The 21,316-nt window shown below is 47.6% G+C and overlaps 1 protein-coding gene across 1 annotated transcript in view; it reads right to left on the reverse strand.

Annotated features, from left to right (window-relative positions):
* ARFGEF2 (ARF guanine nucleotide exchange factor 2) overlaps positions 1-21,316 on the reverse strand; it is a 2,106,550-nt gene that overhangs the window by 1,202,197 nt on the left and 883,037 nt on the right. The window contains exons 16-18 of the mRNA XM_069651280.1: positions 18,316-18,521; positions 17,858-17,942; positions 17,580-17,751 (exon numbers count right to left, since the gene is read on the reverse strand). Coding sequence (XP_069507381.1) covers positions 17,580-17,751; positions 17,858-17,942; positions 18,316-18,521 — 463 coding nt within the window. The remainder of the gene's footprint in view (positions 1-17,579; positions 17,752-17,857; positions 17,943-18,315; positions 18,522-21,316) is intronic.

Below are 21,316 nucleotides of genomic sequence, written 5' to 3' on the forward strand. Positions count from 1 at the left end.
GTCTCATTCTTGGCAGGAGAAAAAAAAATAAACCCCAAAAATCCAGCAAAGCTGCTGGGGGACTCACTAGGTTAGGAAATTCAGCCTAAACAGAGAATTCTCCCTAACACGAGCCACGCTGAGGAACGTGATAACATTAGATTAAAGGACCTCGCGCATGCCGACGCAAGAGTCCCCTTACACTACAAAAAGGGTGAAAAAAAGTTGCTGGTGTGAGCAGAACGACGGGGCACAACGGTAAAAGCTTGCAAGAAGGTTGTGGGTGCTACGCTCAGCGCCTGTAGACACTGCTGCCTGGATCCTATAAACTCTCCCCTGACAGGCAGGGGTGCGCTCTAACCACTGCTGCTGCCCTAGATGTGGCCTCATTCACTGCCACAGGCCCCAGGTACATTAATTACTGGTGCTCCACATAGCAGGTGAGAGCCCAATGTGTGTGTTTAGCCCTTCTGGGCTTGACAAAAGCGAAGGGGCCACCCCCCTGTCAGGTGGCTGCCCTAGACTCCCTGGGTTATACCTGCAGACGTGGCCCAGGTTGAGGTGTGTGGGGGGGGGACTCCCCATGCCGCTCTGAGTGCGGGGCTGCATCTGACATATGCAGCCCAGCACATACAAAGATTATGGGGCCCCGACACATTGCTGCTGCCGCCCACTGCCAGAAGAGCCACCATCAAAGAGAGAAGGAAGAAGGAAGATCAAGCGAGCAGCAAGGACCTTGAGACTGCCCTGATCAGGTTGTATTGCAAGTAAGGTCTTTTTAAATGGTTTAATACAGTGCACTGTATAGACGTTGTATATATTTTTTTAAGACATTTTATATTTTTAGAGGACTCTTTTTATATTTGTGTTTTAAAAGTAGTGCAGCTGCTTAGGAGTAGCTCTGCCCCTTTTTGTAAAAAGAAACTCACAAAACTCTGCTGGTGTACTGGAAAACTACATAAGTAAGCTTTTAACAAAAAACAACCATACACCAGCAATCCCTTTGTCTGCTTCTTCTTTTGTGATCCAGTTACTCTAACCTTCTGTTTCTCTTTAGGGATATTTGGGGAACCTGCCTGCCCTAACCTCTTGATCTTCCCTACCCTTACCATCTTCCTAGCGAGGTACACCAGTGTGATCTTGAACCCAGGACAGCGAGGTTTGGGGACAGGTAAGAGGCGGGTCAAGTTAGAAGTGTAGGGTTAAGCTGTATATTGTGTGCCCGCCTACACCAGTTTCCCTATAAGTATGTTGGAAGATCACCCTGCTACACCTATAGTGCAGAAGAAGAGGACCGACACTGTGCTGGAAGATTATCTTGGGGGAAAGATCCATGCGTTGGAGGAGGAATACAATTGTGCCGAGAAGAGTAGCAAGATTAGGGAGGACATCCGAACCTCGAGGGCCAAGCTCTGAAAACAGAACGTCGGCAAAGTCTAGGACACCCTAAATCTGGTACGACAACAATGCTACAAGAAGGGTGACAAAGCAGAGACCAATTTGGCAAACAGATTGAAGGCCCAGAAATTCAGCAGGAGTGTGGCAGAAATTGAGGAACATGATGGGGAGAGCCGTAAAACCTCAGAGGATATAGCCCGGTGCTTTGCTGACTTCGATTGAATGTTATATGCAAGGGAGGGGGTGGGGAAGAGAGGTGAAGGGGATACAGGACTATATCCAGGGGGATAGATATGCTGGATCTATGTGCCACAGGGAGGAGCCAGCTGGACAGCAAAATTAATCTAGAAGAGGTGAAAAGTGCAATCAAGGGACTGACCTCCGGGAAGGCCCTGGGGGAAGGATGGATATACTGTTCATGTTTACACGTTTTTTTAACTATGTGCTGTCGCCTTTCCTGGTAAGAATATATAATGATCTATTGGTATCCGGGGAACGACCTCCCTCGCTTCTCAAAGCTTTCATTGCGTTGATACCCAAGGCTAGGAAAGACACCACCAGTTATGCGCCCTACAGGCAAATCTCCCTCATCAATGTGGATGACAAGATCTTTAGGAAGATCTTGGCTACCAGACTCGAGAATTATCTCCCTACACTGGTCGACCTGGACAGGCGGGGTTTGTCTAGAATAGGCAGTGGGGCAAATAATGTGAGGAAGACACGTAGCTTACCATCACTGCCGGGGAAGCAACTGGAAGAGACTGTCCTTATCTCACTGGAAGCTGAAATGGTTTTTGACCGAATTAGCTGGGCCTTCCTGGAAGAGGTGTTACTAAAATGTGGGTTTGGGGACAACTGGAGCAAATGTATTAGGGGGTGATGCACCAAACTGATAGCCAGCTAGCAAACCGTGTTGGCGCTTTTCGCTGATGACATTTTGATGTCTGTTACAGAGCCAGCCAAGTCATTGCACCATATCCTGGGGGTGATATGTGCAGCACTCAGTCTTCAAAGTAAACTATACAAAATACTTTGTCATGCCGCTGGGACACACATCACTGGCAGTCATGAAGTTCATCTCCGAATAGGGATTTATACTGGCAGAACAGCGTCTTTGGCACCTACCGAGGGATATACGGAATCTCTTCTCTGAAAATTACAGGGGACTATGGGCTGGGGTGAAGGCAGATCCGGAAAAGTGGGCCAAACTGACATTTTCCTGCATGGCTCATGTGAATATCCTAAAGATGCACGTTTTGCCCAAATTCCTCTCTCTTGCCTGTGTTGCTCCCAAGGGGTTTTCTGAGAAATGTAAAAAAGGAGATAGAGATTTTTGTGGGGGGGATACTAAACCCTGGTTAGCTATACCACGTTGGTCCTTACCAAGAATCTAGGAGGCATGGGGTTTCCAGACTTGGGAACATATTTTGGAGCAACATAGTTGAGGGTTAGTGTTGATCATCTAGAACCTCAAACGATTAAACAATGGGTACATCTGGAGATTGTGGTGGTGCACCCTGTGGCTCTTAGAGAGTGGCTGTGGGTGCCAAGGGACAGGCTGTAGAATCCTGAAACACCCGTTACTCCAGGTCATCTGCAAAGTGTGGAGGGAGAAGGCCGACATGAGATGCCATCTACATGACCCTTGCTGCTTAGCTGCATATGGGCCCCCGTCCCCTACAATAAGGAATGGTATATGCAATCCGAATCGCTTCTAGGGATCGTACGAGGCGGGGCTTAAAAGAAAAGGACAAATGTGGCCGGTGGACAACTTTCTTATCTGCTAAAGGCACTTCTACAAATAGGCCCACTCTGTCTGTTTCTACCTCCAGCTTAAAGGGGCACTGACAGATGGGAAATGGGGCGCAAACCTAAAAAGAGCTGACCCCATTTGAAAAAAGCTTGATATCACTTAGTAGGTATAAAGGAATAATATCCAGGTTTTACAAGGACATGCTCCTGGCTGAACCACCACATTTGTTGAAAGAGCCTAATGGCAAGTGAACCAGGCGAGAGAGCGGGGTGTGGCTGGATGACGCTGTGAGGAGACGTGCTCTTGAGGAGCTCCCGTCAATCCGACACAGATGCTGAGAATTAAGCTGCAATTAAGGCAAAAAGGCATGCTGACAACGCATCCCCAGACGGGGGAAGGTCCAGCGCGGGTGTGGAGCGACTTGTGCTGCAAATCAGAGCTTAACCGGGCGAATCGTGGCCACCGGAGTGCAGCTAAGCTCCTGCGACGCGGAAGCGAAAAATGGCGGCGCACTAACACAGGGTCATAAACTGACTGAAGCGCCGAGGACAGGAGCGTGAGCCTGCATTGCCCAAACGAGCCTGCCTCAGCCCTGTGGGCGAGAAAGCACCCGGACGGTGTGTGGATAGAAGATCCAGTAGCAGGGGGCCTGCTGGCACGGGAAGCAGACCCCGGGACTGGGAGAGGAGGAGGAGCGGCAGGAGCGCCCCAAGCACCCCGGCTCCAGGACATAACAGGGGGCTGTGTTGGGTCACCCTCGAAGGGACTGTGAGCACGGAGCGACGCAGGGGCACACCATCGATAGGGCGGTTGCCGGGAGGCACGCCTGTGGTGCGTGGAGACAGGCGAAGCGGGGGCTTGTGTGGGATCGAGCCCCGGAGGCCGGGCGGGGCACGGGCCCCAACGGAGACTCAAACAGACGGCGGAGACGGGGCTGGGATCGGGCCGGTGCCCCCTGGTGGGGGCCTTGAAACGCTGGAGCGGGGCCTCACTATTAACACAGTGGGCGAGTGTGCAGGGACACAGCGTTCCCCCGAACACCGAGGACACGGCTGCTGGTGAGCGCGCTTGGGGGGTGATGCTTGGCTGGCCCCCCGGCTGTGCCACAACGAATTGAAAACGTTTGGATGCGGCCCGGGAGTGGGCCAAAGAGTACAGGGGGCTACCCGCCGCACGGACTGGTGGCTGCTGAAAGAAGAGAACGGCCCGGATACGAGCGGCTGGCTCCATACCAAGGCCTCCGCTCCGGAGTGGATGTTGGCGAAAAACACGGGACGGAGAATGCAAATCGGTGCACCCAAGTCACTGGGCGCACAGGGTGATTGGGAAGAGGCATAAGAGGCTCAAGTGGGGGCCGGTGAGCACAGGCCCCCATAAGGCACACCAACTGCTGCATACACGCTGCGAAGCAGCAGAAATAGCACGGGCTAATAGGGGGGGGACTCGTACAGGGTGGCCTGCTGATAAAGGGGGGCTGACCCGCTGCAGGGCATATCCACAAGTACCGTGGAGCCGGAGGGAAGCACCCCACATAAGACAGCGGGCTGGTAGGCCCAAGGGCCAACGAAGAGCCGGAATGGGGGAGTGCAGTGAGTGGCTCCTAACCACTGGCTGCTGGAAGAAATATGGCAGGGACTGGCTCGTAATACTGCACGGGAGCTGGTGTGTGGAGGACACTGTCCATTCTAGCAGAGCGGAGAGTGATATGGACATACCCGAATAAGGCTGAAGCAACCTCTGAATACTGAGAGTGGCCTGATGCTACGTTGGCTGTCGCAAGTGGGGAGGCTCTGCTGGCTTGAACCTGTACAGCGCAGAACAATGTCTTCCAAAATCGGCAGACCCAGGAACAAGCAGCCCACGCTGAATGCCTATGCTAAGACATCTCCAGGGGCGGAAGGGGGCAAAAGCAAAGACAACACTACCACGGTAGCGGCGGACACGCCGGGCACGATCCAGGAGGTGCTTGCAGCGATTGCGGCCCTGAAAGTCGCCTGGGAGACCAAGCTGGGCCTGGCAATGAACAAACTGAAAGTGGGACTGGACCTCAAGATTGGAGCGGTCCAGGAAGAAGTTAATTTGCTGAGGCAGGACGTGAGGACGCTCGCAGAGCGCACTGGAACCTTGGAAAAGGAGATGGCCCCAAACACGGCAGCATGCACCGCCCATGGATCGGAACTACATGCCCTGGTGCAGCGTATGAGCAACCTGGAGAACAGGGCAAAGGAGGCAGAAGGGCGCGCTAGACGCAACAACATCCGCATAGTAGGATGCCAGAAGGAATGGAAAGGCCGAATCCAACAGAATACGTGGAATCCATGCTCTTGCAGGAAATAACTGGCAGAGCCCTGACCCAGGGTTTTGCAGTTGAGAGAGCGCACAGGGCCTTGATGAGGAGACCACCCCTGGGATCCCCCCGCGGCCGCTGATCGCAAAGATCCTGAATTACCGTGATCGGGAGAAGATACTTGAATTCTACCGGAAGGGAGGTATGATCGAAAGAGGGCCGGCGAAAATCACAGTGTACCCGGATTACACTTTGCACGTGCAACACAGCAGGATGAACTTTGGGTCGGTGAAAAGGAGGTTGAGAGAGGCTGGCCACAGATATATGCTGCTTTATCCGGCTAAACTGAAAGTGTTTCACAAGAACAAAACCCTGTTTTTTGGGACACCGGAAGATGCCATGGACTGGCTGGACATGCAGGGTCGCCCACCCCCCCCCCCCAAAGAGCCGGGTATCCAGACAGAAGCTGCGGAAGATAAGTAGCACGTAGCTGGGGCATCTCTGGTTATATGGTACAAGACATTGGGACTAGAATATAGTACTAAATAAAGCTTGTGGGGAATGTGTTGCAGGAAATATTGGCTAATGGGATCCGCCAGCAGCAAATACTCCTAATTAGACAAGAGGGAGCTCCTGGGAAGCATCCCTTGAACCCCATAGCATTACGCTTAGTTAGGTCACTGTTAGTCCGGTGACACCCCGCGGGGTCCTAGTCTTCGGTTCACAAGACAGGACCAGACGCGGGTGGGCCTGAGATCCAGGGATGGAGCTGGGCATCTGTTAGGGTTGGGTTGGGTTGGGTCTGTGTGCAGTGGGGTAGGTTTGGGAAGAGGGGGAGGGGAGAGTTGTTAAGGTTGGGAGGGTTAAGAGTCGTAAAATGGGTCATAGAGGTAGACATCAGCGGGAGTGGAGAGGGGACGAACATCAAACCAATGGCATCGGGTAATCTCAGGGTCGTGACCTAGAATGTGCGGGGCCTCAATAGTTATCTAAAACGTAATAAGGTGATGATGTACCTAAAGAGGATGCGGATTGATATAGCTCTGCTACAGGAGACTCACCTCACCAAGGAAAAGCTGGAGGTGGTCAGAAGAAAATGGAGGGGTAATTTCATAGGGGTCACTTACTCGGTGTATGCAAGAGGGGTGATTACATGGGTGGCACTGCACGTGCCTTTTCAGCTGCTCAGCTCGATGACAGACCCAGAAGGTAGAATGGTGGTGGTGGCGGGACTCCTGGAGAATAGAGAAGTGAACATCATAAATTTGTACGCCCCTAACCATGATACAGCAACATACTTCAGGTCCCTATACAGTAAAATCAGCCCCCTAGCGGGTGGCGCAACGATCTGGGGAGGGGACTTCAATTGCACCCTGAACCCCAGGATAGACAGGTCAGATGACAAATCAGAAAAGCCGGCGCCAGCAGCCAAAGCGCTGAGGACACTGTTGACAGACCTCGGCCTAGAGGATGTGTGGAGACGACTGCACCCAGTGGACAGGCAATACTCACATTACGCGGCGCCACATGACCTGCATACGAGGTTGGATTATGTGTTTGCTGCGGCCGAGATAGTGGGAGAGATGGTGGGCGCGGAATACAAGGCCCGGGTGCTATCTGACCATTCGCCTTTGGTCGTAGAGTGGCGACATCAACCTCCCAGAGCGAGAATCCCGACGTGGAGGCTCAGAACTGAGGCTCTACAGGATGCGGGTTCCGAGAGGACGTGAGGGAGGCCATTGAGGAATATTTTGAAATTAACATGGGTAGCATACGCTCTGCGGGAACAGTATGGGAGGCATTTAAGGTAGTGGTGCGAGGGGTAGCCATATCAAAATCCAAGGGGCTCCAAGGGGGCATTGAACGGGAACTGCAAGAAACAGAAAGAGAGCTAGAGGCCCTGATACAAAGTGTGAGGACCACCCAAGAGGACAGCGCCAATATAAAGGACTTAAAGATGGCTTGTAGCGAACTCTGGGACAGATTATGCAGGCTAAACTATAAGAAATACACAGAGAGGCTACATGCAGGGGGGATAAGCTGGGTAGATTACTGGTTTGCTTATACAAAATGGAGACCCCCCCCCGCCCGGTGATCAGAGAGGTCAGGGACGCGGATGGTCAAATCTGTAACACCCAGGAGTGGGTAAACGAGGAGTTCCTCAAGTATTACAGTTGACTATATGAGGATGCAGGAGAAGAAATGAGTCAAGAGATACAGGAAACAATAGAGGACATGGGTCTGCCCACCTTAGATGACCTAGAACACGCAGATCTAGACGCCCCCATCACCTCGGACGAGCTGGAGATGGTGATCCAACACCTGCCCACATGTAAGGCACCTGGGTCAGAATGGTTACCCAGTGAGTTTTACAAAACATAAGCAGGAGCTACTTCAGCCGCTGCTTGCCATGTTTAATGAAACCTATGAGCAAGGGGAATTGCCGGCGTCTCTCCGTGAGGCAGTGATCATCCCACTCCTTAAACCAGACAAGCCGGACGTGGAGTGTGGGTCTTATAGGCCCTTGTCTATGCTCAATCAGGACAGCAAAATATTCACAGCAGTGCTTGCCAACAGATTAAAAGAGGGTAATCAGCAAGCTGATACACCCCGACCAAACAGGCTATGTCCCCGGTAGAAATATTACAGACAATCATAGGAGGCTGCACCATATCATTGATCAAGCCAAGGGTGACTCGGGCGAGCTGGCTATTGTGTCGTTGGACGCGGTCAAAGCTTTTGATTCAGTGCGGTGGCCATGGTTGAAGGCGACCCTGAAAGGATACGGGATGGGGCCAGGATACATCCGATGGGTCCAGATGTTATATAGCTCCCCGATTGCGAGAGTTAAAACAGGAAACATAATTTCAGATAAATGGCAGCTCAGCAGGGGGACCAGACAGGGATGCCCCTGGTCGCCCATGTTATACATTCTGGCCTTAGAACCGCTGGCAATTTGCCTGAGGCAACAATACAGAGAGGTGGTGATCAGCACGACAGGAGGCACACACCTGATATCACTTATGCAGATGATATGCTCCTCTATTTGCGTCACCCGGAGGAGTACCTGCAATATGTGCTGGAGATGATGGATCGTTATGCCGCCCTCTCTGGCATATCGGTGAACCCCGGGAAGCCTAGTTTGCTACCTTTGGGAAGGTATAAGAGCACCCCACTGGAGAGACTACCCATCCTGCAGATACCCTGGCAGCCCGTAACATTCAGGTATCTGGGTGTAAACATTTACCATAAGATACAGACAGAGCACAAACACAACACAGAGAAAGAAATTGAGGGAATTAGAAATAGCATGGGGTTCTGGTCTCGCTTACCCCTAGCCATGATGGGAAGAGCGGCTCTGCTCAAAATGGTGGTTTTTCCCAGACTCTAGTATTTTTTTGTGAATGTCCAGTACCTGATCCCCAGACGCTTTTTTGTGAGACTACATAGCATGTGCAGGGGCTTCATATGGGGCAACTCGAGGAATAGGGTGGCCCTGTGGAAATTACAGAACACATGTGACAAGGGGGGCATTAACCTGCCGAATTTCGAATTTTATTACTTGACGGGACAGCTGTTGTATGCGGCTAGGTGGTTGTCTGCAGAGGACTTGGCAGAAGCTAGGCTCTTGCAGGGTGATTCAGCTCCATACTTCCTGAGAGAGACAGTGTGGCTGCATAAAACTAAAATGACGGGGATGGGGAGACTATTGAAGGTGGGCTGGGAAGTCTGGCACAGAGCATGGAGAACTGGCCGATCCAGATCCGATTTCTCAGCAGGTCCCGCTGGTGGTGTTATGCGGGGACGACTCCCAACTGTTCAAAGGGGACCGCAGATATTGGGAACCGGTGGGCCTAGCTACCCTCGGAGATATATGGCAGGAAGGGGAGGCACTAGAATTTCAGAGGCTGCAGGAGGAGACTGGGGTTCATAGAGGCCAATACATTACTTACACCAGGTTCATGAAACGGGTGAGGGAGAGGTGGCCTGAGACGGTGCTAGCGGAAGAACCTGATGCCACCCTCGAAATGATGTATGATGTCTCAGAGGGTGGGCACGAAATATCCAGGATATGAGCTCCTGAGTGTGAAGGCAGGGAAGGAGCTGCTCCAACTGAGGAATGACTGGGAGGAGGAGGTAGGAGAACCCATGACAGAGGGACAGTGGGATAGAGCTCAAAGGTACCACAAAAAGGTGTCACGGAATGCGAGACTCCAGCAGATCCAGTTGTATGTCACTCACAGAGCCTATTTGACCCCCGGTAGAATAGCCAGGTTTGGAGGCTCGGCTATACAGAAATGCCCCAGGTGTGGGGAGGAGGAGGGAGGGCTGCTACACATGTTCTGGGCTTGCCCCGAGGTGCAGAGATTCTGGGAAGAAATAAGGACGAGACTGGCCAGCGGGGGAGTGGTGCTTGACGCGAGGTCTGCTTGGGCATGCACGCTTGGGAGTTTTCCCAGGTCACGTAATTCAAAACATATCAGTAAGATGAAGGACCTGGCCTACATCTTGGCCAAGCCTAGAATTGCAATGTGTTGGAAAGCGGCCCAGAGTGGAGACATGGTGGGCAGATCTCTTGAAATGGGCAGAAGCAGAAACTGTGGTATGGTTTGAAGCTGTCACCAGGGGGGGAGAGGAGGAAGTGGGCCCCCTGATAGCCTGGAGGCAGTTGGTGACCTCAATGGCTAAACCCCAGCAGGTCAATCATGAAACGGAAGACTCAGATGAGTCGACAAGCACTGAGATTCCTAAAAATGCTCATACACATGGCACGGATGAGACGGCTCGAGTTTGTGGGGAGGGAGGGTGGAGGACAGAGAATAACACTGTATAATAAGATGTTTTGATATTGCTTATGAACGTCCTAAAAGGTTGTAATGTTTGATGTGTTTGTTTAAAATAATAAAAATTGTTTAAAAAAAAAAAAAACACAGGCGAGAAAAGTGAATAATTTAGGAGCACACGTGTGTAGGGGAGCAGCCAAAACATCTATAGCCACACAGTACAGGCTCCACGCATTTAAGTTACTACATAGCTGGCAATAGCACCCGAGGCCAGGCTCGCACGGATGATCCTGGAGACTAGTCCGCTTTGCTGGAGTGGATGCGGGAAGCAAAGCAAATACTGGCATATGCAGTGGGCGTGTTTGCTTGAAGAGGTGCTGTCCTGGATTAAGGAGGTTGATGGCAATGAGAGGGACACGGACCCCTTGTTGGTATTGTTTGGATAGGAAAATAAAGATGGTGCATTCAAGATGTTAGATCATATGGTACACAACCTGCTATTAGCAGGAAGTGTCAATCTTGTGAAAGGTTGGAAGAATGAGAAACTGCCCACCAAAAAAGGATGGATGAATGCGGTGCGAGAGAGCTTTACAATGGAAAACCTCAGTTTAATGCTCAATGACCCCACACAAAACCTTGAAATCGATTGGTTGCCATTTATATCAAAGTAAATCAGCAGCATTTTCCGGATGCAAGACAAGTAGAGTAAACCAGGTGGAAGAGGAGCCGAAGGTGTGGTTGGGAGGGATAAGAACAGATCCTGGCCCAATGCAGATTAATGGTCAAGGGCAAGGAGGGGATAGCTGGCACACTGGTTCCGTTTTTCTGGTGGGTGGGGGGTGCACAGGGAAGGGGTAGGATGAGCTTTTGTTTTTTTTCCTTTCATTGTAATGTGGATACACATGTATTTACAATGTTGGAGACATATTGTAGGAGGATATGATCTGCTGGGTGACTATCCAAAACTATGCGACGATTCTATGAAAGTGCGGGTAACAGCATAGGAAATAAGGAAACTTATGTTTGAACCAGTAAAATAGGATTTGGAAAGAAATATGCCTGTATAGACTGTAAGAACAGAGCCCTAGATCCCAGGGAATACCATTCTAGGGCAGTTACTGCTCGATTGTAAGAGGTAAACATGGCTGATAAAAAGGTAAAAAGAAATAAATGAGAATTGGACTTACATTTTTACTCCTTAAAAAGTAATTTTACTCCCAACTTTAAACACGCACTGGCATTGCCAAAAGTTCTGGCTTTTACTATTGTTCTATTCATTTTGTATTTATAGGCACCAGGGTACAAGGAGTAGAGTTAAAAGTTTCAAAGGAGGATGTGATAGGGGGTGCAGGGGTGCAATGGAATGAAATATGAAGGTGAACAGAGGAAGGGAGGCCATTGATAGAGGGTGCATTGGTGATGAGCAAGAGGAAATATAAGCAAGAAAGGGTGAGTGTAAGAAACCAACAGCGATAGTGACAATGAAGAGAGACAGCACAGAGAGAGAGAGAGAGAGAGAGATAGGGGCAGTGCAGAGTGAGAGAGGAAGCGCAGAGAGAGAGAGAGAAAGAGAGAAAAAGAGAGAGAGAGAGAGAGGAAGCACAGAGAGAGGAAGCGCAGAGAGATGCATCCTAAGGATTGACAGCACAGAAAACCAATAAACGTTGAGCCTGGTGTCCATTAAAAGTGCCCCGCGATCACGCAATCACACGAAGCAGGCTTACACTGCTGCCCATACAAGCGAGCAACCCACATAATAAACATTGCGTTCTCCCCTAACAATTGTGCTTGTGCGCAGGAGGGCTGCACTGCCAACCATATAAGGAAGCAAAATTCTGCTCCAGCAATGGGGGTTTGGGGGAGGTAAATCGCAGTTCCCATAATTGTACAGCCATGCAAAATGCACTTGTACCTCTCAGTGCCATTTTGCTTTCACCTGCCTGAGGGGTGGCTCGAACACAGGACCTTGCTGCTGGTAGACCCATGCTCTGTCTGGTGTTCTATTTGGGATCTCCTTATGCTATTCCTGTAATTGCAAGTTTAAGTTGTTAAACTGCCATCTTAAAAAGGGAGAAACAGATTTATTTCAAGCCAAAATATACCCAATTTTCCCAGAGAGCCACTGTAAAGTTATCTGGAAACAAACCTTTGTTTTAAATTTCACCCCTACAGGGGATTCGAAACAGAAAGCTGCCGATAACAAGCCAGTGTACCATTGCACTGAGCTATCTCATAGGTGAAATGTTTCTAAAGAAATATCATCTATATTGCACACAATCAGGAAGCTCATCCCTCAACTGAGGGTTTTGCTCCTTCTGTGTAATTTGTAGTGTGCAGCAAGGGCTTCCCAAGTCATAAGTTATCCATTGTGCCCGCGAGCACACTATGAACTCCTAAAATAAAATGTTTCACCACCCTGAATTCCCAGGCGCTCTGTGCCATTATACCCACACTGGCTCCCTTCCAAGTACTAACCATAGCCCAGCCATCCTTAGCTTGCAAGCTTGGATGGGATTCCTGCTCCTCCTCCCGACCCTTCCATTTTCATTGAAAATTCAGGGGGCCGTTTCCCCTCTGCCCCGGCATGCCACTGCAGGTCCTAGGGCTCTGAAGCAAAAAATGCATAAATAATAAACCTATGAAGGCCCCTCACCAGGGGATCAACAACGTGTTCCTCGCGCACCATGTCTGCCCCGACGCGTTGCATCAAAACATCCTATGGAAAATACACAGGCAAGAATGTATCGCTGGTACCCAATAAGGAAAGCACTCGGAAAACAGTTAAACTCTCTCCCTGCACAGCCCACACCCCCTTACATTTAATCTCGACTGTAAAACTATGAACTGTCCGTCCTGACAACAGCCTGGTTGCTCAGCCCACAACATCATGATGGACTAACCACAAAACAAGGTCTTGTGGCGAGCGGCCATGTTCACTTTCTACCCCAGGCGGGAACATATGCAGTCTGTTACCCTGCAGTGTCCATGTACGCGCTGGGGCTGCCGGCAGCAGCGCAAGGCTGCAAATGGTTGCAGCTTCGGCACGGGTCGAAAAGAGATCACTGCGCAGCAGACCATGAACATAGCCAGACAGAAGTTCAACTAACAAAAAGCAATGGGTGCATACAAATAACAAAATTTAAATAGCCATATAGGTAAGTGCTGTCATTTTGCTTTTACTCCGCAGTGCGCACTTCCCCTCCAGGCAACAGCAGCAGGCCAGCAGATGTTAGCAAGAGGATCAAAGCTCGGCTGGTGCTTCAGCCATTTCATCGGCAAGCATTGGCATGTTGTACCTCCCAAACTCCCTTTCACAGTTTTTATTTTTAACAGCAGCAATGTTTGGCAATATTTTGGCATTTACACATCAAAATGCACCAAAACCAAAAATAGTGAGACAAATACTCCCACTTCCAAACTTATAAGGAGCACAGATTACACCCAATGGTCAGGTTTCCGCAAATATCTGGTGCTGGAGCATATCTAGCTAGATTAGGTCTCTGTGGGGGGATTCAATCCATTAAAAAATATATTTTGCAGGCAGCACAGACGTTTTCTACTTTCTTCAGCAACTGAAGCATGAGAAAGATGTCGAACAGTAGGTCCAGAATGGTCTCCTGAATGTCTGTTTGAAATTCTGAAAACCTTATCTAGGCTTGCTTGTGAATGTCTGCCCCAATGCACCGTCCTCTACCAGCAAATTTGGCCTCAATAAGCCCTGCACAAAACCAAGATTACTTGTCAAATGGGAGATCTTTGCAAAAATATGGCAGATAACTTGACAGTAGTTGGTTACAAGTGGTCAATATGACATTTAAATTGGCTTGCAACAGAGGCAAAGATGAGTTCTGGTAAACCTAGCCAATCAATTCAGTAATTACTCCCCCTTAGTGAAAGTTGAAAAGGAAGATCCTATAACATCCCTACTACTACCACTGATGACTACCTCAGGTAGAAGCACTATCTTGCGCACTGAACTAAAGGAAAATCTTCTCTAAGCCCTACCACTACGATTAATTCTCTGCTCTAAAAAAACAACAAACAGTTGCTTGTGAGGACGTCACACAAATAAACTGTCTTTGTCAAAACCTAAGCTATTCTAACATCTGTCCTGCCACTATGAAAAGAAGAAAAGACAATCTAAGTTTTAGCTTAGAATAGGGTTGCTCCCCCCTGGGTTCACTCGATGGTGGCTGGTTTTCTGACCCCTCACAAAAAGAGCTCCCTTATTTAGGGCCATCAGTATTTAGAAAACCCCACTCTTCTTGTTCCTATTAAGAAATTCCTTCTTTTGGCCTCAGGGAGTCCAAGGGTTTGCTTAGCACAACTAGGGTGCTGGTTTTGGTCGTAGTTTCTCTCAACCCCTCCTAGTTTCTTCTGATTATTTGCACCGGGTGGGATACAGGCCTGCTTGGCACTGCTTTGGTTGCTGTTTCTCTGGCAGTTTCTGTTACCCCCTCTCCTGGGGGTCTTCTTGTCATCAGCCCTGTGTGGGCTAGGGGCTTGTCTCACCGTCTTCCACCCACTATTCGTGCAACACCATGCGCATCCACTCCAGTGGTGGGACTCCATTGTTGAGGCGTTTTCCCTGCCATGGATGGACTGGGGTTCTTGTCCTGCCTCCAGACTCAGCGTCCAGCTGCTTTGCCTCGGTTCTGTCCTCCCGTGCTGGAGGAGCAGGACACCGGTACATTATCCGTTGCATGAAGCTGCTTCCTCTCCCGGCTGTCCCGGGATCCCCACTGTCGGTGAAGAGGCGGCACTTTGCAGGCTGCTTCGGTCCTCTGTCCACCATGCCGACTGCTTGGCTCCTCCAGAGGGGGCAGAGCTTCTTTCTTTGCATGACAGCGCAAGCTGGTGTCTCGCCTCGGCTGGCCCCTTCTCTTGAAATGCCAGTGTATTTTATACCCTCCAAAGCAGAGGGAGAGATCCCACTGGTTCTGGGTTTCCCAATGATACTGCAACAGATACATGTCTAGAGACCAATCCAGCCATCCAGCTTAAAGGGGCCATGCACATGGCTACCCTGCTCAGTCCCCAAATAACCAACACATGCTTGGGTCTTTACAGTGTTGGAAGGTGAAGGGGAATCCCTTCTTCAACATGCCTTGTCCTTGGGTGGGCAGGGGCAAGACGGCCGGTTCCCAGCCAACGGGATCCAGCTTGCCTCGTCTCCTGGGGAGGGTATTGCGTAACCAGCTCACCTCCATAGTTCCAAAGGGGGTGGCTCCCCCATGGGGAGAAGGGATGAATTCCATGGATTAGTCACAAAAGGCAATTGATAATGCAGAGAACTTGTGCTCAGAGTTTGTAACATGTATAGAGGCTTACTCTAGCCCTCTGAATGAATCTCAGTAATGGTAGTTCAGGGAATTGTGGGAGCGATCCAGGTGAAAAGCAAAGTGCCCACGGGAGCAGAGACCTTGGTCTTTGCCCCTTTTGTGGGCTTTGACAGATCTCTTCGCACCATCAGTGTTCATGAACTAATGTTAGTTCCCATTAGAGGAATCTTAGGGTTTCCCTGATGTTAAGGCAGCCTCATGGTTGCCATTTGTACGGTGGTGGAAAAACTGTCTCAGAACCACAAGGGACACCCCTCATCCCTACCAAAGCTAGAGGCAGATAAAAACTCACTAAGGGTAGAGTTCTGAAAAATTCTTGCTTACCACCAAAATCCCGAAAAGATGGTGGTGGTGGACAGTTCAACATCCTTTTCCAGTGCCAGGGTCTTTTCCCAAGCAAGAGAATTGGGATCCTATCCAGAAAGAGCAAAGATCCCATGAATCTACCGGTCCTAAATATTCTAAACGCAGAACTTGTGGGTTCAAGGCAGCGATCATCTGTGCACAAGACCAGTAAATACCTTATATAGATAGTGTATGGCAGTGGTAGCTTCCAAGCCCTGAAACCATATTTCTCTGTTCCAATATATATAGTATCGTGGCAACAAGAAAACAAATGTTCCCAGCACATGTGCAAGGTCACTGATCTACTATGTCGAGCTATGCCAGGCATGGTTTACTCTTTAGTGTGCCACAGAGACTGATATGTTCTCCTGTGGGAGCACTTCTAAGCAGGCAATTCATTCCATTTACAGCTCCTAGCAGCTATGCATTGCTAGATGCAGTGCGGCCTTGCGACTCGGCTCCCTACATTCGAGCGCCAATGATTTAAATTTCTTTTCATCTATCGCATTAAGACTTGCTGGTGGACAGAGGCTTTTCTCCCTCCCGCTTGAACCTAGCAAGCCCGCGAACATCAGCACTCTGAGGCAGCGTTCCCCTTGTTACCACTCAATTAAGTGTTTTCATAGTCTCCATTTCCTAAATAGGGCACAGCTGCAGAGCATTGCACCCCAAACTCTAGCTACTTGCGCAAAACAGATCCAGCTTGCATAGCCATCAACCCACAGATGGGGTGATCTTGGTCGTCAGGAAGGCGGAACAACTTGGTCATTATGGCCGAAACGTACCTAGCCCTGCGTGGACAGCAGAGACAGGCAACTAATATGCTACTCAATTCAAACATTTAGAACTTCAGGTTTATGTAGATCCCTGAGTCCATTAATTGCTTTTTGGGCAGGCTTCCCCCAAATCACAGTACTGCACAAATAGCTAGACAAAGAGGTACCCCGACATCCAACTAAACTGGGTTAAGGTCCCGATTTCTCTTCAAGTGTGGGCTATTTGTATCAGTTTACAAGTACTGTGCACACGTTTTGACAAACGTTCTTGTACATTCCTGAACATAAATATAAGGCTGAGAGAAATATTCAGCCTACACTGTACATTTTGTATATCAGTTTTGTGTTTTTGCACTTTTCTTTGTGTTTTGTTAAAATTGACCTCCAGCATTTGGATCAATACCAAAAAATGTGTACCTAACCAAAAGTTTAATAAAATTGTATATAGGGCAAAAAAAGAAAAATGCTTCCATATAGTTGCATACGATTGTGATATTTCTTGTTTACAGATTCCGGTTACAAAGGCGTCAAATTGAGACTATACCTCAAACTACCACACCCTTGAAATAGCAGAAATTGAGTTTCAGTTTTAAATAATGTTCCTGTCGGGACAACCTTTTTGTATTATAAGGTCTCTGATCTGGCTAGTGTGGAACAAAGGACAAGAGAGATGTTGGAGTGCATGAATTGCAGGGGTGTGACCATCGCCCCACATAGAAAAAAACCTGTTACTATTTTTTGTATCAAAAAGACTATGGTTCCCCCGAAGGATAGTCATCCCAAATCTATGCAGGAAAGGGGATAGAATCCATGAATATGAAACTGTTTCCAATGCTTATCGAAGCATTTCAATGAATGTTAAAATGTACACCTACAAACAGTATTGAGTAAGCTGTATTGCACTAGATATCTTACTTGGTTTTGTAGATTTCGTAGCAATGGTATATTCTTTTGTTTCCTTTATTGTAATTTTCTTTCCTTCAATTTCATCAAATATAGCAGACAGATAATCTTCTGGTAAATCGTTGCTGTCATTAATGCCTCTATTCATTTTGATGTACTGATCTTTTGTCATTTTATTCTTAACCTATGGAAAAATAGACGGCATATAATTTTTACATCATGTATGTCAAAAATGGCTTACCCTGGTCAACCTTTGTAAAGCAAGGATGAACCCTGTTTTAAAAATGTACCTGCGCACTGTGCAAGTCAGTTGTCAGCATGATTATGGAGAAAGCCAAAACATAGGCTGTGTCAGCACTGGCAAATAGTGTTTGTCTGTGAAAGAGAAAATTCAAGTTCAGAGCTCTAAAAGACCATAAATAATGCTTATTTGAATTTTTGTCAAATTGTAATAAACGATCTGACAATTATTTTGATGGTAAATAATTTACAAATAGTTTGCATGCTAGTGAACGCCTTTAAGCAGTACGCTATTTAACATGAATTTCAATATGCTGAGTGGTTGACAACAAAATTCGAATTTGTGAACTTTGCATATCTTATTAGCTTTTAGTTTTAACACTCTAGTTGCCAATTTAAACAATTCAAAAACATTGTGCGGAAATTCGCTCATCACATTTTTTTTTATTATGCCAAAGTTATTTTCTGCCATTTAAATGATTGCCTTTGAACATAATTGGAATACTACCCTTGGTTGCATTCTAAATATCGAGCAGCAAATTTCTCCATTAGTCGATCAATTTTCTGGGCTTCTCCAGGCAGTCGAAATCCTTCCAGAAACATACGTAAAGCAGAAACAAAGTCTCTTCCTATGAAATCTAGCTGGTCAACGTAGGAATACATCACGTCCCGGTGAAATTTGCTGTTGTCTCCCAAGAAATCTCCAACTTGTGTCTGAGGGAACAAGAATATGAAATCTATGCATACTTAAAATACATCTCAAAACAATAATGATAGACAATAACCAAGTCTCAGTGCAATTTAAATATTCTGTTGGAGTGCCTTATGCATTTCCTGATGGACAACTCTTTACGTTTCACAAGTAAAACCTGGTTTAATATTTTACATTTGGTAATCCATATATTTAGGTCAGATTGCTTTCTGGGAAAACCATACATAGACCTTAATCATTTTGCAAAACATTGCACACCTTGAAATTGCCATCATTGTAGGACAGACACGTGAGCACAATTTCAGGGTGGTGAGTAAAATTAACATTAAGAGCCTCTTTACAGGCGCAAAGTTGTTGGAGAACTTACCTTGCACCGTTTAAACAGATGCCCAGTCTTTAAAGTTGTGCTCTGTTTTGCTTCCATGAATTTGTGAAACGTCTTTCTGTGAAAGGATATGCTAGCAACATTTGTCAATGTTTCAATTTCTCTTCCATATCTGGCCCAACAGGCTTGCAATGTAGTTCTTAGGATTTGAAACCCCACACGAGCAGAGCTGTGGAGGCCAGTACCATTTGGTGGTAAAGAAAGTTGAAATCCAATGTAAGGATCAGTTAAACACGCAAAGGCTGCAGTCTCAAACAGTGGCAAAAGTGTGCTCCATGGCCTTTATGTGATGGTACTCCATGTCCTCCTGGTGTTGCAACCTCAATTTTTTCTAACTTGTATCTTGGATTCATTAGATGATTATGCAGGATTAATTGCTATAGCCTATATAGAGATTTTTGTAAATGCGTCATGGACACTCAAACTTCTTATGTCTGCTTCTGGATATTGTGAAAAACCTAGGGGTATTCTCCCATGTAGACCCCCAGAATCCTCTATTCAGATGGCCTGGGGAGTAACGTCGCATTCGGATCCCAACCCAGGGGCTGGATGAGCGAGAGAGGATCACCTGGGTCGGGGAGTCCGGAGTTGCCCTCAGAAGAAATAGTTACTTACCAACTTTGACGTTCTTTCGACTGGATATTCCTCCCACATATTCCTTATCTTTCTAAATCCACTTCCAGCTTTGACATTTTTTCACAGTAGAGGGCGCTGCGCATCGTCGTCCCTTGAGTCTGTGTCCCTCGAAGGCCTCTGTATTGGCGCCGATGTCACCATAGGTATAAATAGTCTCGCCCAGCGTCAGTTGCTCAGTTCTGTTTTAATGTGTTGTGTTTGCCCAGTATGAGATGGTTAGTACCCTTGAAGGAGCGTAGGCTGCAACTACAAGGGAAGGATGGGAGGGGCGATAAGGAATACTTGGGAGGACCATCCAGTCGAAAGAACGTTACAGTTGGTAAGTAACTTGTTCATCGAATGGATTGTGTCCTCCCACGTATTCCTTATCTTTGATAGACTCCCAAAGCATTAATGTGTATAGGAGACGGGAGTAAAATTTAATGATTTCTTTAAAGATGCACAGAGTGCAACACAGCTTTCCCAAATTTAGTCTCCTGGCTAGTGGAGGAATCTAGACTGTAGAATTTGGTGAAAGTATGTGCGGATGACAATGTAGCAGCCGCACATTTGTATTTAATTGGAACTCCTCTTTGGAGAGCTGACGAGGCTGCAATACCCCTGGTTGAATGAGCCCTGAGGTATTGAGGAGGATCTTTTCCTGCCAATTTATAGCACTCTATGATAGTCAGTATTATCCATCTTGAGATGATCTGTTTCGTGATCTGTAAACCTAGTTTATGTCCTGCATACCCCACAAACAACTGATCTGCTTGTCTAATCCTTGCAAGTCTGTTAATGTAAAAATTCAAGGCACGCCTTGGATCTAGCCTGTGCAATCTCTCTTCCTCTTTCCCCGGGTGAGGAGGGTAAAATGAAGGCAAGGTTATTTTTTGTGTGATATGGAATTGTGAGACAACCTTTGGGAGGAAATTTGGCTTCACTTGAAGAACTACCTTATCTTTGTGAAAGATTGTATGTGGAGTTTTGCAAGATAAAGCTTGTAGTTCGCTCACTCTTTTGGCAAGAGTTAAAGCCACTAGAACACTTAAGTGAGAAACCTTAATGGACAGGAATCGAGAGGTTCAAATGGAGTACCCATTACAAATGTTAAGACTAGATTTAAATCCCACAGGAGAAATTGAAAAGGAGTTGGGGGAAAGACATTAGTCAATCCTTTCAGAAACTGAATGACTAGGGGCAACTTGAAATATGAAGGTTCCTCAGCTGTGCGTTTAAAGATTGATAGCGCTGCGAGGTAACCCTTGACTGTGCCAACTTGAAGGGTATCAGGTAGTAATATCGCCATATATATGGTCGCTGTAAATAATATTGCTGGGAAAATGTTGTGGTGATATTATTTAGGTGACCATATATATGGGACAGGGGCACATTTTTTTTTTTTAAGAACAAAAAAAACCACAAAAAAAAAGAAAAATTAGGGGTTGCGGGGGTGTCCCCCGCATGTTCCATGCAATAATATTGCCACAAAAACCGGCTATTTTTCGGCTATATTTTTGCATGGCAAGATTTTTGTGGCGACATTATTACATGGAACCACTTGAAGGCCTGAATTTGCCAAATATAGTAGGAAAGATAACACCATTGGTGTACTACATGAAAGTAGACAAAGGCGTAACCTCAATCCCAACACTTCTTTGTCTTTCCCTAGTTTAGATCATGGGAAGTGTTATACAGACCCGCGCTTGCATGTCCAGGGGTGTAACATAAGGAGTAATAGAATACAAATCACCTTTTGCATACCAAACCAGGGCTAGGGGATCCCCCCCCTATCCT

The sequence above is a fragment of the Ambystoma mexicanum genome, chromosome 3p (genome assembly GCF_040938575.1).
Source record: "Ambystoma mexicanum isolate Mex_15411 chromosome 3p, UKY_AmexF1_1, whole genome shotgun sequence".
NCBI classification, from domain to species: Eukaryota; Metazoa; Chordata; class Amphibia; order Caudata; family Ambystomatidae; genus Ambystoma; species Ambystoma mexicanum.